Source organism: Lynx canadensis, chromosome D2 (genome assembly GCF_007474595.2).
Source record: "Lynx canadensis isolate LIC74 chromosome D2, mLynCan4.pri.v2, whole genome shotgun sequence".
NCBI classification, from domain to species: Eukaryota; Metazoa; Chordata; class Mammalia; order Carnivora; family Felidae; genus Lynx; species Lynx canadensis.
The window spans coordinates 4,705,935-4,724,950 of NC_044313.2; the positions used below are offsets into that span (position 1 = coordinate 4,705,935).

Sequence of the window (19,016 nt, forward strand, 5' to 3'; positions counted from 1 at the left end):
CTGTGGACTCAGGAGCAGAGCCTCAAGAAACACAACCAGCAGATGGAAACAGAGCAAGATGAGGAGCCCGCGTTTGAGGCCCTGGGTCAGGTGACGCGTGAGGCTGCCGTTGCTCCAGATTTACACGAGCTTAAGCCAACCGGTCAGAGCTTTCCCTGTCCATTCTTTCCCTCCCGGGTGCCTTTGGAGCAAAAAAAAGATCGAAAGTCGTCCCAGACAAACACCGAAGCTTGGAGAAGATACAACCAAGTAGCCCAGAGGAGGTGAGCAGGGTGTCAGGGAGAAATACTCGAAATCCGTTAGAACAAACCAACGGTTGGACAGGACGCCCACTTTCAGCATAAGCAGCGGGGGAAAAATGCCAAGGGAACTTTGCAAACATTCAGCAAAAGGAAAGAAAAACAGCGAACCCTCTTCAGGCTGGGAGAACACTCGGTCCCATGAACAGAAGCAGTTTCCCCTGCAAGAACTTATAGTAAGAACAATTTGATAAAACAAATGAGTAATAGAGAAATAGTAAAACACCAGAGACGAGATGAAAAGGAAATTTCAGAGCAAAGAAAACAAATTAGAACTCCAAACCACACAATTTCAGATTTACATATTTCCTATTTTTATACAAATTAGAAAAAGGCTTGGCTGAAAGACAAGTTCTCATTATGGAGGGAAGTAACAGTGTATTCAGAGAAAAAAGATCAGACGCAAAAGCAATCAGAGAGAAATGGTGGGTCAGAGATAACCCAACTCAAGAATGACTGGTGTGCCTGAGGGAAGATTTCAGCAAAGGGAGCTCACAATTCACAGATATGATACAGAAAAATTTCCCTGCGATGAACTGAATGGGAAGACTGGAAAGACAACCCATGAAGAAAAAGAAAGAGAAAAAGAATTATACAGAACAATCTATGCAAAAATGTACCCAGGTTACCAGGTGACTAGATTTCACCAATGAAGACTTTTGTTGCTATGCCGTTGGGACAAGTAAGTCCCAATCAGAAGCAAAAAACAAACCTCGGACTTTTCCACAACAGCCTTCAGGGTCAAAAGACGACAGACCCGTATGTACAAAAGTCTGAAAGGAAGACAATGTGGCCGCCATGTTGCCATTCAAGAACAAAGCCTCCTTTGACCATGATGGAGAGTAATAGCGACCAGATTGGCCCTCCAGGCTTAAAAAATCAATAGAACAGAAAATGGTATACGAAGGAATGATCTCTGCACACCAGACATCTGGCAGTATGAGACTGTGATTCCGGAGAGAAAAACAAATGAAAGGAGACTGACCACAGCCCCAGGTAATTTCCAAGGAAGAAGAGGAAGCCATAAAGAGCCCAAAGAGAGGGAGATCAGAGACTGGGAAGCCAAAAGCAACTGGAATTTGTGGTGTACTCCTGGTGGACAGAGAAAACTGCAGACAGATCCCTCGAATCTGTGGTTGAGCACTGGTCCACACTTGTGAGAGGAAGCTGCCTGGGGCCAGCAAGAGACCCGCAGAAAAGCAGTGTGACCAACAGTTCCCAGAGCTTATACAGGACTGGGAAGAAAGACCTTGTAACAGAGAATCCAGAAAGAAACCCACACAAATGTGGTCATCTGATTTTCAACAGGAATGGCAAGGCAGTTCATTTGGAAATAGGCTTTTCATGAAATCGGTTGAACAGTTGCATATCCACATGAGTAAGGATGAGCCGCAGACCTTACCTCATACTCTATACGGAAAGTAATGCAAGATATGCGATAACCATAAACGTGAAAACTAAAATTATAAAACTTCTAAAAGAAAACATAGGAGAAAAAGAACCTTTACAGTCTCGGGTTAGACAAAGATTTCTTACATATCCCATTTGAATCACAATTCATAAAATAAAAAGATTGGTACACATGACTTCACCAAATTTTTTTTAAAAATTCTCTTTGAAAAATACTGTTAAGAAATTGAAAAGACAAGCCAGAGACTGGAAGAAAATAGTAGCAAAGCATGTATCTAATGAAGGATTTACATGCAGAAAACACAATAGAAAGAACTCACAGAACTCAACAGGAAGAAGACAAACCATGGTAAGAAAATGTGCAAAAGATTGATACGGATATTTCACCAGAGAAGGTATACAGAAGGTGAGTGAGCACATAAAAAGATGCTCCATGATATTGATGTTAGCAAAATGCAACTCAAAACCATCGCGAGACACTACTAAGCACTCATTATAATGCCAGATTTTAAGGGACTGATAATAGAAAGTGTTGGAGAGGATATGGAGCCACTGGAACCCCACACTCAGAGCTCGTGGGAATGCGCGTTAGCACAGCCCCTCCGGAAAAACATCCCTTCAGCTTCTTCTAAAGTTAAATATATTTACCATATGTCCCAGCAGTTTCTCTCCTATGAATCTATGCGAGAGAAAGGAAAGAAAATATCCGCACAAAGACTTGTACTCAAATGCTCCTAGTAGCTTTGTTCATAGTAGTCAATAACTTGAATCTACTCAAGAGTCCAATGGCTGAATGGATTAACAAATTTGGGGACATTCAGATGAATCTCAAAGCAAACCATATACAAAAGATTACATACTATATATATCATTTCTATGAAATTCTAGGAAAGGTAAAACTATAGTGATCACAGAGAGGTAGATCACAGAATTGTTATATAACAATTACCTGTATTACCGATAACAACGTCCAGAATTTAAAAACGTAATAGCCAGCCTTTACCAGCACTGTAGGAAAGAGAGCTTTCCCATACGTTGTTGTCCGAATGTCCAAAACAGAACATTGTTAAATGAATGATGGTAGGGGCATCTGACTCTTGATATTGGTTTACGTCATGGTCTCACGGTCGTGAGATCGAGTCCTGTGTCGGGGTCTGTGCTGAGTGTGGAGTCTGCTTGGGATTCTGCCTCCCTCTCTCTCTTCACCTCCCCTGCTTTCATGCCCTCTCTCTCTCTCTTTCAAAACAGATAAATAAACTTAAAAAATAAATGATGGTAAATCCATAAAATGGAATAGCATCAAGTGACATGAAATGCTACAAAAGGTTTATATAAATGGTTTATAAATTGACACAGAAAATATCAATAAAATGCAAAGAGTAAACATCGCAAGACTACATTCTTTTATCAAAATTATAGAAAAGCAAAAGTAAATAACAAAAAATAGAAACTATACTATCATATCATTATTTTACAAACTTATTCCTCATTAAGGAAGAAACAAAAATTGCAATTTCAAAATGTTACATGTCAGTTTGCAAAAGACTCTACCTAAAACCTATGGGACCTGGCCAAAGTCCTACATTGAAAAGAAAATTCAGTATTAAATACTTTCATTATTAATCCAGTAACAAAATAATTAAGGAAATGAAACATTTATTTTTAAAAAAAATTAGGAAGAGGAAAGCAAAGTAAGTCTAAGGACAGAAATCTGATAATGGCAAAAAACGACACTTAATATAGAAAAAATAAACCCAGAAGAGTGGAATATATGTAGAAAGGAGCAGAGAAAATGGAAATTGCGAGTTTGGGGTGACGTCCTGAGTTCTCATTGTCCCCCTCCCCTTGGGAACTGTGATATAACCATGTGTCCTTACAAAGTGCATCCCTTTTCCATTTTTAAGAAAACTTGAGCTGGTTTGAATATGCAGAAGGCCTCATTACTTGGGAGTTGAGATATCGAATCCAGGACAAATAAGACAAATATTTGACTGACTGTACAGACATTTTTAACTTCAGGAAGCAAAACATTTTCAAAGATGTTAAAAAAAGCAAAAACCCTACAAATATGTGAAATGCAAACGCTGAAATGAATGTACGTATGTATTCGTGTACATCTATGTGCCGTGTGGAGTTGACACGGGTTAATGCCCTTACTGTACAATCAATCATATACAAAATAGCATCTCTACATACAATAAATGAACCAACACTGCCAATGGAAAATGTGTGAAAACGGAAACACCAATGAATGATCAACATACTAACATAAGTTAATCATCACTGCTTCTTCTTGTAAAATAACACCAATGACCTATTTCTCCTCTCCCAGCTTGTAAAAGGTTAAAAGGATCAGTACTAATATGTGGTGATGAGGCTGGGGGAAAATGAAGTCCCCGCACAAAGTGCACAATGTTTAAACTGGCCCAAACTTTCTGCTGATCTGCACCTATTTGTTGACTCAACAGCTCTGGGGGTAAGAATTCATCAGGAAGAAACACCTGGAAAGGCTAACAAAATTCAACGCGTAAGGGATCTCATCACATCGTGGGTACAGCAGTGAAAATGCAACAAAACCGTCCCCCCAAAAAGACACGTGTAAGTAAATTATGGTCACCTGATACAAGGATAAACCTGATTGACGAGGAGTCCCATGAAAAATTGCTGAGATTTGTACTAGCACATTTTAGAGTTCAACAGAGAGTAGAACTTGGTTTTATTATGAATGCATGCATAGACACGAAGGTGTGAGGTAAAAGTCTCTGCCCAAGGCTGACCAGAATTACTTCTCCTAGGGTGAATTTTTAATCGCAATTGCTTTTGTCTTTATTTCCATTACTTCTATTCGATATAGTTTTTGTAATGAGCATATCTCATGTGCATATCCCGATACGAAATTATGTTCAGAAAACGGGCTAAAAGGAAATTCTGCCCCACCCCTTAACATGCTGAAGTTGTAATTTGAAAATTCTGAAATTCTGTCCCATCCCTTAAAAATGTAGTCAAAATAAATAGACTTAATTGGGGGGAAAAAACAGTTTTCCCGATACTATGCAATGCTGTGAAGCTCAAGTAAAGCGTGCCATTCGCTGTGTGAAGAGGGAGTGGTCAGATCACTGCAAATTTTTCTAATGAGCAGCTGGGCAGCAAAAAGCAACAGCTTCAGTAAAAGTTCACGTGCTCTGATTCACTTCCAGAAATCTAAGCCAGGAGATACCCAGAGATATAGACAAGATTTATGTAGAAGGATGTTCATGCACGGTATATATATATATATATATATATACATATATATATATATATATATATATACACACACACAAATATATATGGCCAATATATATATATTGGCCATCGTGAATTAAAAACTGAAACAGCATATGTGTCCACGATAGTGGAGTATTTGTTTTTGTGTCTCCAATAATTCACTTAACCAATATTGGCTGAATCTGCTCTTTGACAGACCTTGGGGTCTAGTGTTGAGCGAAACAATTACGTCCTGAGTCCTGAAGCCCCCACAGCCCAGTTCCTCTCAGGAGAAAGACAGACAACCGACTCATTCCACCACAAACAAGTTTGGTGCTATTCAGAATAGCACTGGACACGAATGTGCCTACACAATATTACTTTGTAATAAGAGAGCACAATAAAAAAGAGGAAGACAGACACGTTGTGGACATCTTTTTATTATCTCGAGAAGTGATCTGCTTGCAGCGTGGGGGAGTTTCTCTGAGAGACAGAAAGGAGCATTGGTAAACCATTAGTTGCTTAACAGGGAGGATGGATAGGTGGCAGAAAGCCCTAATGCCAGAATGTTCAGAACCATTTCCATCAGAGCACGAAAGACAAATAAAGATGTACCTTCTCAAGTTATAATTTAAATACCGTGCAAATACAGTCTAGTTTGGAAGAGGAAATTTCAAACGTGCATCTCTCCAGCAAAGTCAAAAACTAAGGAGCTTGTAAACTTTTCTCTTTTCGTTCCGTAGAGCCTTTAGCAAAGACTTAATCTTCTTAGGGTTCTTTTTGAACTGTTGTTAGGGTCAAGTCCTTAACCAGTAAAGCAAGTCTATGTTGTTGGCTGCTAGAATCAGCAACATTTTTGAAGGACAGATCCACATTTTTTTAGGGATTCTAGTTCTGTCCTGACATGGTAGGCTGAACTTGCTTAGAGGGCACATGGCAAAGAGTTATAAATTAATTGTGTGATCCAGGAAGTCCTTAGGAAGACCATGCCCAGCCCTTGTTTCCACTGGTTGGCTGTAACCATAGCAACCCCTTACTCCAGACCAAAGTTCAGGCGCTGTAAATCTTTATGGCCATGTTCATAGTCCAATGGTCCTCGGTATATTCCTTCCTATGAAGAGCAAGGTTTCATATTTTATAAGAAGCATTCGACTCCATTTCTAAATACTGGACTCCAAGTGGGTCCAAAAATACTATCAAAAGACCTTTGATATTTTTTTAACCTTAGGACCCCTACTTTCCTGAGAAGATGCCTACGAAGAAGAAAACACTGATGTTTTTATCCAGCTTCTTTACAAGCTTTGGGTCATTCATCGTAGTCTGTTCCATGCTCGGGACTCAAGAATGGGTCAGCAGTCAAATTGCCATCAGTGACTCGTCTTCAAACGGTAGTCTTGTTATCACCTATGGACTTTTTCAAGGCAAGAGTCACCAAGAATTCAGTCATGGACTTGAGGAATCACAAAAAGGCTTTGAAGGTAAATGATAAATTAATCTGAATGGGGTGCAGTGAGACTGTGTTCGCTGGGTAAGACCCAAGTCATCCTCCTTATGGGCCAAAGAACTGTTCAAAAATGATCTCCTTGTAAGCGTTGAGATGGCTTGTAGGTATGAAAATATATCTTTAATTTTGAAACTTCACCACATTATTGTTTTAGCTTCCTCGGTTCTGGTTGTGTCTATGAGCACCGTGGTCCACATAATTCTGGCAGAGGCGATGTTTAAGTGATATTACCAAGTCTACTGACAAGTAACTAATTAATTAAATATATGTAGCAGGAATATGGTATCCAACATAGGAGGGTAGTAGGAAAAGTATGCGTATGGATGGTGGTATTTTTGATGGGGTAACAGTCCCTGTCCAGAACTTCATTGGTGGCAAGGAAAAACTAAAGTGGAAAATGTGATCAGGTTCTCCTTCTTAGATCTCCAGTTCATTTCTTTAATCTATTCGAATTTGAATTTTTACCTCCAAAACATCTCATTTTTGTCGGACCTGGTACTAAATTTCTGTTAATTCTATTAATTGCATGTTTTGTAGGAATGCCCCATTTTTTTTCCTGATTTCTTATATAATAATGCTCTCCTCTCTTGATGGGTGGAACACAAAAATTCACTGAGAATGCTAAGTTGAATTTAGCTACCTATTTGACTTTTGAAGATTGAACATATACCACTACATTTTCAAAAATTAAGAGCGGTCTTTGTAACTTATTCAGCACCTTGACCTTGCATTAAACAGTGTTGCATACAGGTAGCCAGGCATTATCAGCCCGATACAGTCATTACCTCTTGACTTGTAAGTGTGCATGGTTTTCTATCTCGTACAAATGTAATATTTAGTTTGAGTCGGAGCCTTAGACTCAAGCCTTTAGTCTGAGTTTGAGCATCGTGGTTGTATTTCCAAGTTATAGAATTTGTCTTTTAAGACATTAGCAAAAGCAACGTCTCCTCCAGCCTGTCAGTAATGCCACCTCCCTCCCCGTCCCCCCCTCCAGCCCTGACCTCAGCTTCTCAGGGAAAGGAGGAATATTCCCTTTGCGGCACCCAGAAGCTAAGACTTTCCAAGATTCAGTCACACATTCAGGATGTGAATAGCATTTTCAAAACCAGAATGTGTCATAGTTCCTGAATCTCCAGACACATTTAACATTTTTTAAAATATGTGATAGCAGCCTGCGAATTTTTTGATTTTCATGCTGTGTCTGTTTGGAATCAGTCGGCTCCAATTTGAGAGACGTGGCTTCAGGGAGAGCCCTGCTTCCCTGTGTCAGGGAACCTCAGAGGCCGCAAGGGTAGGTCCCAGCCTGGCTCTGCAGCCCCGTGTGAGGGAAGTGGGCACCATGGAGTGGAGAGGGCAGGGGTGGGAGTAGGCTGGGACAATCCTGAAGGCTCAGGGCCCACATTTGCCTTTGCTTTGCCTGGCTCTCTGCTTTTACTCTGTTACTGCAGAGCCACGTTCCAATGTCGTGAAGTCACTGCCAGCCTCTAGGTGCCGTGGAAGATAAACCACGTCCTGATCAGTGAAGGCACACAGTTCAGCTGCTCCAGCTCATGTCTGCTAAGGGCTCCCCAGAGCCCATGGGGGCTTCCTTGCTGATGGTTTTTTACAACCCTTGAACTTGGAGTACTCCACAGTTCTCCAAGATAGGGAAACGTCATGTAACTGGGACGTATATCGTGGTGTTCAGCCGCTGCAGACCCAGGGATGTTTTCCCTGGAGAGCAGAATTGGAGACTGAGGAAGGGGTGCTGCTCTGCTGGTTTCCCATGACCACCTGGGGCTCATCTCAAATCAGCAACCAATCGTCGGCGGTATAATAGTATCTGCATAGATGCCACTTCCTTCCCCAGCAGTGAAGGGCTAACCTCTCCATTTAATAAGATGTCAACCATGCCAGCTTCTTGGCCTGAAGATCTCCAAAGAATAGTTACTATTGCCAAGCTCTGCTACATTTCGGCATGGGATTGAACATATCGTGCCGACGGGGGCTGTAGATTTGGAAATGACAGCACAGCATAAAGGGACAGTGGCTGATATCCACATGCCGGAAGAATCCACCACCAATATGTCAACTGGTGGGGGAAATATTCAGCCAAACCTGGAAAGCAGACTCTCCAAGGTGTCGCTAGACTATTTGGGCAGCTCAGCCTGACCAGGACATGTCCTAGCTTCTTCTAGTGGTCTCCAGGTTTGTTCAACATCCAGGTGAAGAGTTACAGGCCCTGTGTCTACCAGTAAGCACCTGGCTTTTGCTACTCCAAAAGTTCTGGATCGTGAATGTCAGTCCAAAACACTTCCCTGAGCAGCTGCTTCATGAGGGAGGGGCGGGGATATGAGAGGCATTGCACATGGCTGCTGGCCTTGGTCAACTCACCATAGCTTCTATCTAGAGAAAGGCCCCCATCAGTGAAATCAGGTGGTGCAGGTTGCTATGAGAGCAAGGGAGAATTTCACCCAGTCTGCAACCTTCCCCCCCACCCAAAACAACAACAACAAACAAACAAACAAACAAACAACTGGCCCACCAGTCTCTTTTCTCCACCTACCCAGTTTGTTCTCAGGGGACCCAAAATTGCACTATTGGCCCAAGCTACCAATAAATAGAAAAAGTAAATCTGCTGCAAAAATCAATGAATTGCAAGGAGATGAACAAAAGAGGCTTATTTCTTCCTTAATACTCCTACTCGCCTACCCCGCCCCGTATACACCTATGCTTTTCCAAGGACAAGCAACTTGTTACTCGTCCCCAGAGACATGACCACGCTGGGTGATGGAGCATAAGGGTGGAAAATGCACTCTCCCTCCTTCTCTCCCCGAGAGAACCCAGATACATTTCCCAGAGGCTCGGCATGCCAGCTGGGACTTTTTGGAAGATCTCAAAGGCCCAGCCTGTTAGGGGTACGCTGTGGTCCACGGGCTGAGGGGTCCACCAGGCCAGGCTCCCTGGTGACCAGGTGTTTGAGGAGCGGGTGGTGGCAGTTCTCACCCACCCACAAAGCCACTGGCTCTCCCCTGAGTTCTGAGGACTTCTGGAAAACCAGAGCTAGAAGGACCAGATGGCTAGTGGGTCCCGAAGGGTTAAATCTCCATGCACAGAAAGCCCGGATGTCCAGATGACCCATTTCTGCACACTGCCCGCGGCCCCCGGCACATTTCTGCCTCCCAGCTGTGGGGGCCATGGCCTCTTTCCTGAGGTTGCCAGAATCTGGGCAATTAGTTCCAATTGTGAGGTGGTTTTCCTGATTCCAACGCTTGGCCCTGAAAAGGAAGAGAAAAGAACGGAATGTATTTGCTAATTTCGTAGGCAGCGAGCAGCTGTCAGATGCTATGGGGGTTTATTCTATTTCGTTCTTGCTAACTTTCCCCAAATTTCCAGCTTCCATTGTCTGAGTTCTGAGCAAGGAGGAGGCTGGGAGATATAGCTGTCATACCTGTGTGGCAGGATATTCAGAGGCTGAACTAGAATTTTAAAATACGGCAGTTAAAATTAAGATAAATTGCTACATCAATACAAAGAAAAGTCTGAGTCAGTAGGCTCCAAATTGACTCCCTTTTGAAAAATCATGTCAGTTAGATCTTACCAAGAGTCTAAAACAAAGCCTAACCTGACTGTCACTTTGTAGTTTACTCTGAACAAGAGGAATGTTCACCATTTGCAAACGTACATCCATTTACAGCATTTAATAAGTGTATAAAGCAGAAATATTCTCCAGGGCACTTCAGAGGTGGCATTTTCCCCACACTGAAATGTCTTATTTTCTAGTTAAGTATCCAAATTATTTCTTATTGGCTAAACACCGAGTTTGTTTGGTCCCCAGCACATTTCTGATTAGACCTTCGAGCTTCCTCCTTGGTGTCCAGGGAGGAGCAATGCTTCCTCGTGGTGACGGCTGGAAACTCTCCAGACCCCGCACCGCTGAATACGTGTGTCCTTCTTCCCGTTTTTGTCCTACTCCTGCTCTGGTGTCGTCATCCACCAGTTCCAAAGCAGGTGTGTGCTACCCGAGAGCAATGAAAATCTCAGCCTGAGCTCAGGGCCCTCAGAACAGCCCGACCCCAGTGGCTGCCCTGGAGGGCGTGTGGTGCCCGGAGGGCAGGTGGCCATCGGACCCTGGCCGTCCCCACCCAGGCAATCGGCGGTGGCGGGAAGGACCACATTTTTAGTTTAACCTATGTCATTAGATTTCTTACCTGGGATGCGTCACACAGAGAGCTGTGCTAAGGACTTGGCCCTGCCCGTGGGTCATTAGCAGAAGTCCAGGTACCGCTGGGCACAAGGGGACTGGCCGTGTGGGAGGTGAACTTTGCTCTCAGGCCCGCCTCTCACCGAGGAGCAAAATGTTCTCCAGCCAGGGGCGGTGACGTCATCGTGTCCATGTCGCTGGGCTGGGAACCCCCCTCTTCTGCCCTCTGTGCTCCCCCACAGGGCTCCCAGGGCTGCACGGGGCGGTGTCCAAGTCTCTGCTCTTGTTTTCACCAGTTTGGTTTCTGCAGCCTCTCGCTGTCCACTGTCCAGTGACAGGAAGTCTGTCTCCCTCCTAGAGGACGGCTGATTAACAGCCACAAATCTGAATTCGCAATGTAGATGTTCGGACCCCGGGAGAGCTGTGCCCTCTGGCCAGCATGTTTTGAAGCTTGGAGTCAGAGTAAAGTGTGTACAGAGCTGGGGTCAGGCTGGCAGGAGCTTTGGAATCATGCCTGACAAAGAACATTCCGGAGACGCGGGCTGTCAATCACACTGGGGTTTCGATCTCTCTTCAAATACCTGAAAGGCTGTCAGGCAGAGCGGAGCAAGGGGATTCTGTGTTGCTCCAGAGGAAGCATCAGGACTCTGGGCAGAAGTCCTGGAGATACGCATCTGGGCACAGCATGATGAAGAGATTTCGAATAATTGAGGCGACACAGTGATGAGAAGGAGACACCTTGCAAAGAGAGGGCCCCTTGCCGCTAGGACGCTCCTCCCTGGTGCGCACAAGGCCCTGGGGCTCCTGTTCTTTGAAGCATTGGGACCAAAGACACAGACAAGGGGCCCCCGAGCCCTGGGACAAGGGATCTTTCCTGGCCCTTCTGGTTTCTGTTCTTTAAAGCTGCTCTGTGGTGAGGCTCTGAGTGGCTCTCTGCTCTTTCCCAGGGGCCTGAGAAACAGGAAGGGAAAGAAGAAGGCTTTTACTTTCTCTTACCAGCCCCCTAGTCACGGTTCTTACATCTGGCAACTCCCAAGGATTTTGTTAGCGTGTTACTAGGAGCTCGGAAATCTTTTTCCCCGATTATTTTTTCTGTACGTCGCCGTGGCTTTCACAGGACATCTTGGTAAACACTTTAGTTGATGTGGTGGCAGTCACCGGGGCCCCAAAACGCACCGGTAGCCTTTGGAGACGTTCTGTAAGTGCCTGGCTGGGGTTACAGGTAAGCGTGGGGACACGTGCCTCCGGTCACCGGTCGTTTGGTGTCGTAAACAGAGGAGCGAGCAGAGGAAGCAGGGACACGGGGAGGGTGGCTGGTTGCGGTTAGAAACAGCAGGATGGCAAAAGCAGGAACTGATGGCCAGGGGCCCAGGGCATCTGTGTTTCGGATACGAGTGCGTATTCATGTCTGGAGCCCCTCTGCACGTAAGAGATATACGCGCGTTTTATAAAATGCTGTCAGGACCCAGAGGAATTCAGCTCGGAGAGAATTCTGATGGTTCACCCAAGGTCCATCCTCCGCATGCATTCGAGCCACGTGGGCCCTGGGTCCTCTCCGGCTCCGGGGAAGTGAAGTCGGGAAGTGTGGAGACACCTCACTTGTCCACACAGCAGTCCTCTGCCTGTCTCCAGGGCCAGCTACCTGGTCACCATCAGCTCCTCTCCTCCTGGCCTTCTCTGTAACGGGCCGACCTCCGAAATCTCAGCCTCTACCAGATCCTCTCTGTCACAGGTTTTCAGAGTGGCCTCCTGTAAGTTCCCCCAAGTGGAAGCATCGTAGTGCTCTGAGCGGGGGGGACACTGTCCGTGATGATGTGGAAATGCCCATGGGAGGCGTCTGAGGCCAGAACGCACTGAGGAGGGCCGTCCAGCCCTGTAGCAGCTCTATCGAGGAGGGCACCCTCTTTCCTCTGGGAAATTGAAATTGGGACGGTCCTGTGGTTACACACATTCAAGGGGGGCCTGAGCATCGTGAGGCCCCGCCCCTTCCTGCTCCCGCACACCGAGATGCCCCCTGCAGCTCCTAACCCCGGTGCCCAAGCGGATGGAGTCCAAGAGCCACCCGGGTGGCGGGGAGCGGCCCTCCCGTCTGTAGGGCTGGGGTTTGCATTTTGCGCTCCGTGCTGACCCAACGCTGCTTTAGTTCTAGAGAAGTTGAACAATTCTTCCCGAAGAACGCTGCACCTGGTGGCCGTCCTGCTGCTGGTGCTCAGCCTGTGCACGTCGCTGCTGAGTTCCGGGTTCACCTTCTACAACAGCATCAGCAACCCCTACCAGACATTCCTGGGGCCCGTGGGCGTGTACACCTGGAGTGGCCTTGCTGGTGAGTGTCGCCGGGAGCACCCGGCGCTCAGCTGGGAAGCACGTCCCCGGCGTCTCTGCGTCTCTGAATCTGGCACACACAGGAGCCCACGTGGCCACCGCCGGGCTGTAGAAACTGAGGAGACCTAGTAGGTGCCAAGCTGCGTGCTGCGGCCTGGGCTCTCCTTCTGCCCATCTGCAGCGTTGTTAAGCATCCTGGGAAATAAAATGGTTTTAAATGCACCGGTGAGAGGCAAGGGGCCAGATGGGGGCAGGATGTGATGTGTTAAAATGCGTAACAGATGCCAGTCTCTGCTCTCGAGTGTAGAACGTAAGGAGTTAAACATGATGCTTCTAAGTCCACAAAACATTCATCTGTGACAACAAAACTCCTGTAGCGTGTTTAACTCCAAGTGGGGTTCCGTGTAAGGTATAGAGGTGCACACACACACACACACACACGCTCATACATACACCGGTGACAAACACACATACATACACAAGTGTGCACACGCATGCACATACCAACATGGATATGCACACACATGCACACATACACAGTTGTGTGCGCACACACATACACAGGTGCGCACACACACACATCGGTGTGCACACACACAAATGTATACACATATATGCACACAAACACATACTTCTACATGCATACATGTGCACGTATGATCACACACATACACCCATGTGCATGCATGCACACCCACACATATGCACACATCTAAACACATACACACAGATGTGCACACACACAGAAGTGCATGCATGCATACACAGATGCACATACACAAACATGTACACACGCACACACGTACACACAGTCACACACACACACACACACTTATTTACTCTCCTTCTCACCTCCAAGTAACAACAGTCAATGTGGGCTAGAACCCAAACATGACACCTCTGTATGGCTGTGCCACAGAGGACCGCAAAGAAGGTCATTTAGAGGATCTGGGGCCAACACCCTTCTTGCGGGTGATGTGTGAGCCCCGGTTGATTCTGTGCAGTGTGACTGGCTTATTTTACTTGTTTACTGGTCCAGGCTGGGGTGGGGGGTGCAGCGCAGATGGGAAGTGCATCCCAGCTTGAGTCACAGCGTGTGTGGCTCTCGCTGGGTTTTCGCCAGGCTCTGCAGCTGCCGTAAATGCCCAAAGGCCTGCTCAGTGGGGGGCCTCCTTGCCCTCGCCAGGTGGCCAGGCTTCTTCTGCTTTCTCTCTCTCTCCACCATGAAAACCTGATCTCGAGAAAGGATCTGAAGAAGTCTGTCCTCCCCTTGGGAGGACTCTGGATGTGGTTTCATCTAAGTTCTAGGTAGTGCATTTTAACCCCGGGCCCGGAACTTTCCAGCACAGGAAAGGTGGTCTGGTATCAGGAAGCCTCAAGGAGGACTCGGGGCTGCTTCCTTCTGTCCTTCTGTGAGAGGCCATCCTTGCACAGGCCGGATTCAGGTGGCGGGAAGAGGTCCCCGGGTCTCTGAGCTGTGGCTCTCAGCAGTGGTGTGCTGGAGAAGAACAGGGCTCTTGGGGGGCAGGGTGGGTGGGAAAGGATGCCCTGGCTGGAGCCCAGGCAGCTCCAAGTGGTAAGGACACTTCCGCCTTCTTCACACTAATAGTTGAGGAGCCAGCCCCAGACGGCATGAAACAGGGGAAATCCAAGCAGCTGGACGCTCACAAATGGGATGCTCTTAAGAGTCCCATTCATAATCGGCAAGCCAGGTCAGAGGCGGGAACCAGGAACGCCTGTACGGGCACACTGCATACCCACCCCTCGGCTCTGAGGATTGGGGTTGGGCTGCTTTAGCCACATTCATGCATGACTTGCCCTTTCCTTTCTTCCTGTGGTTGTATTACCTGGTGGTAAACACAAGCCAACCCCCCGAGTTAAAGGGCATCCACCGTGGGCCAGGCCCCACAGTGCTGTGGAATGAGTGTTCCTGCATCAGCTTTCCCCAAGAGTCATGCTAAGGGACTCGCTTACAAACTCAGATATCCTCACCCAAAGGCCAGGCTTCCTTTCCCCAAGCTCTTTCTACCACTACAACTCACCTCGGTCAAACCAAAGGCAGGGCTCATTGGCACTCTTTGCCAGGGTAAAAAAAAAAAAAAAAAAAAAAAAAAAAGATTATTTTAATTTTTGCTCAGGTAATTAAGAAACTAAAAAAGGCAGTGGCTTCAGGTGCAGCTGGATTCTGGGTCTCGACCCACGCCCTCAGAACAGATGCCTTGCAGGTTGCTTCTCTCTTGATTTTCCCAGTGTTCTCTCTGGTGTTAAGCAGCAGACAGCAGACAGGTCCCCTTAAAGTCAGGATGTTGGCCAACAACCCCTTTCTTCTGAAAGGACTTCTTTTCCCCCAAATCTGACTCTCCCTGGAATTGTCCTTCCCCGGCCCTGGAACAACCTCCATGGAGTTGAACTCATTGGCTGACTCAGCCAACGGCTGGGACGCCTGACCCCTTGGAGCGGGGGCTGGGGGCGTCTTCAAGAGGGAAATAAGGACCTAGATTGGATACGGGGTCGTAGGGACAAAACGGGACGATGTCGCCACTCTACAGCCTGCAGGTCTCAAAGCCCATTGCCTCATAGACCCTGTTTCTGTAAAGCTGGAGCTTTAGGCTCTGTCTCCACAGCTGAGTATGCACTGGCTCTTTACGTGGTGGAGGCCGATGCACGTTTGTGGAAGAAAACAAGAAAAACACCAGGCCGGCGGCCTTCCCCTCAACCCCTCCATCCCCACCTACTTGTAACAACAAAGCTTGGTCTGACGGGGAGAGAGTCGTGTGGCGTTCCTTTCCCGGCTTGGGGCAAGTTCGAACACACAGAAGAGTCTGCGGGGGAGGCAGGAAAACAGTCTGAGATGATATCCGTGTGTCAGGAGAAGGTCTGCATTCTGGCAGAGGTCACAGGGAGAGCTTTGTGGCATTGGGCTTTGTGTCTGGCCTCCTCTGAACGCCTCCCATGACTTCTTGATCCCAGAGCTCTGAGAAGCCAGGCTTTTGCCCCGGGTTTGCCTCTGGGGACTCCCGATCGTCTTCACATAGGCTTGGGCTGTGCGGAAGGTAGTGAAAACTCCTTTTCCGTGAGTCTCCGCCTGCAGTCACCTCCCAGGCTCCTGCAGTCACCTCCCAGGCTCCTGTGTCCCCTGACCCCAGCCTGCCTTTAGCACCACACTGGCCCGGCGTGGCCCAGCCCTGACCATAGTGGGTATAACCATAGGAGAATGTTGGAGCCTGAGAGAACTCTCCAGATTGTCTTCCCCCACACATTTGATCCTCAGCCAAGGAACCCAGAGAGCAGAAAGTGATGTGACAGGTCCCGTGGACTGAGGGTGACGGGCCAGGACTGGCGACAATGTCCTGAGCCTTCGGGAGATCCCCCTTCTACCTCGGGGCTCCCTTTATCCCTCTGTGAATCCCCTGTCCCCGAAGGCTGGAGAGGAGACAAGGAGAGGCATCTCCTTCATACAGGGGCTCACGTCAGCACCTGTCTGCAACAGCCCCTCCCAGTTCAAACCAAAGCCAGCACGTTCCATCGAATGAAAACGTGTGTTAACCCTGTGTTCACCCCGCCCCTTTGTGACTAAGTTTTCATAAGAACTTTCACAAGAGCGCAATGAAGGCTAATTGGAGTGTGAGACGCACAGAGCATCAGAGGAGAGGGCTCTCAGATGCACAAATTATTGAGAAGTGAAACCGTCACACTGAGGATGAAGGTCTGCCATCGGGGAGAGTCAGAGCACTCTTCTCACACAAAAGCCCACAAGCTAGAGCCTTTGGAGGCTTGGGGAAAGTCCCCGGGTGTGGGCTGCAGCCAGGACACGTTGACCACTCCCCCCAAGTCTGTCGAGTGTTGGGTAAATGCTCCCAGAGATGTGCAAACGCCACCTCCGTCGGCCTTGGAACATTGTATCAGTTCAGAGAGAACCCCGTGCCCTTTGGCCGTCACCCCCTCCCCACTCCCAGCCCAGCCCTAGTTCAACCAACCATGAATCTGAATCTTCTCTTTGCCTCCAGCTGACCCCCTCTGGAAGGCTAGGAAAGAGGTCCAGGGAAGTTTACAAGTCACCCGGGGCCAGGAGGCCAGAGCCCTGGAATCCAGTTCTCTCTGACTCCAGGACTCTGTTCTCCATGGGGGCCAAGGTGGCTGTCCAGAATCGATACCAAGGCACATTCTCCAGGGGAGGACGTTATGAAGAATAAAAAAGGGACGATAAGACAAACAAAACATTCTAAAATGAGTTTATGGGGTGCCTGGGTCGCTCAGATCGGCTAAGCGCCTGACTCTTGCTTTCGGCTCAGGTCATTATCTCACAGTTTTGTGAATTCGAGCCCCACGTCGGGCTCCAAGCTGACAGTGCAGAACCTGCTTTGGATTCTCTGTCTCCTCCTCTCTCTGCCCTTCCCCGACTTGCACTCCCTCTGTCTCGTTCAAAATAAATAAATAAACTTTAAACAGAATAAAAATAAAATAAAATGAGCTTAGTGAGAAGACCCTTCCCAGTTAATCGCCACACTCCATCGTGTGCAGAATCAAAGTCTAGCCTCCGAGCCAGTGTCTGGGGCTCCCTGCGGTGATCTCCTCCTCTGTATTCAGTGCTCAGGACCCTCGGAGCGGCTCCCCATCAGTGGGGTCCTCTCTCACAGTCCCAGCTGCTCTGAGCTCACTGTCCCCGGGTGGGTTTGTGTAGGCTGTGTCTTCTGCTTGCAATGCTGTGTCCTCCCAGCTTCTTTGAATCCTTGTCAACTATCCAGACCTCTCTAGAAAGCTTCCTCTGACTCTCCTGTCTACTCATTCCCCAGTTCATTCAGCACAGCTCTGTGTGCACTGGGAGGGGCCATGTGACGCGCCCTCAGCGGAGCAGACCCTTCGGGATGGGCTTGAGCTGCGTGTTTGCCCTTGGCCGGACGCTGCCTGCACTGTCTTTAGCGTCTCGCGCCTAGGATCTAGCTCGTCTCTTACGTTTCTTTTACACCCTAACACCTAGAAGACCGTAACCTAGCCATCCCATAAATGCCCACAGAGCACATGTTCCACTAAGAAAGAAAGTGACATGTTATATCTAAGCGATGAATCACTCAATTCTGCTCCTGAAACCATTATTACACTGTATGGTAACTAACATGGATTTAAATTTTAAAAAAAAGAAAAGAAAGGAAGGAAGCGACATGAGAAAAATGCATCACAACACTTCATATTGTTCACGAACCTGAATCTTCTTTCCAGCATTGTTCGTTTTCCTGACCATGATACTGTTCGTGGCCAACACACAATCCAATCATCTCTCGGAAGAGCTGGCCCAGATGCTGTACCCACTGTATCCAACAACCACCTACAGAGGAACGACCCACAGATACGGTTACTCGTTTTGGCTCACGCTCCTCGTCATTCTTCTAAGTGTTGTCACCGTGGTCATCATCGTTTTCTACCAGAAGGCCAGGCACCAGCGGAAACAGGAGCAGAGAAAGCCAATGGAATACGCTCCCAGAGATGGAATTTTATTCTGAACTCTATGTTATGTTGTCTCATCGTTATGTCTAGTCTGTTGTACGTCAGCCCCCGAGAGGTTACTGGCTAGCTTGTCTGGGCAATCCGCATGGTTAAGGGCAGCCCTGGTTGGCTGTCACTTTGTGATAGTTTTGTATCTCGTGACACTCCTTAAATGATGTACCCTTGACCAGGTTTCTTCCCTCTAGGGTGGGGAAGATGAAAGGGAAATGTCTGCAGGCCATGCGGCGTTCAAAGCGGTAGAATGATTCCAAGACCATGGATCCTTCCAGCCGGGTCTCACTCCCTAAGATAATAAAGGTTTGTGGTACGCACCTTTACTTTAAGTAGCTCAAAGCACTTTAGCACCTAGGATCTCCTCCTCAGGAGGGACCAGGTATTTTTTATTCCACTGTATGAACAAAGACTTTCAGGTACAGAGGGATTCAGAACTCATCTTTCCAGGACCAGGTGTTGGAGGCAAAAGGTGGGTGAGACTTTGGGGTAAATTCCCTGGTCCCCGGGACCCCTAGTTGCTGACAAAATTCAAAATTAGTGGCGGGTAGGAGTATTG

General features: G+C 47.3%; 1 protein-coding gene across 1 annotated transcript; it reads left to right on the top strand.

Annotated features, from left to right (window-relative positions):
- Positions 1–6,204: 6,204 nt before the first annotated feature.
- CLRN3 (clarin 3) lies at positions 6,205–18,783 on the top strand. The gene is made up of 3 exons (XM_030335264.1): positions 6,205–6,433; positions 12,786–12,965; positions 18,182–18,783. The coding sequence occupies exons 1-3, from the start codon at positions 6,205–6,207 to the stop codon at positions 18,460–18,462; spliced, it is 690 nt and encodes a 229-aa protein (XP_030191124.1). The 3' UTR covers positions 18,463–18,783.
- The last annotated feature ends 233 nt before the right edge of the window (positions 18,784–19,016 follow it).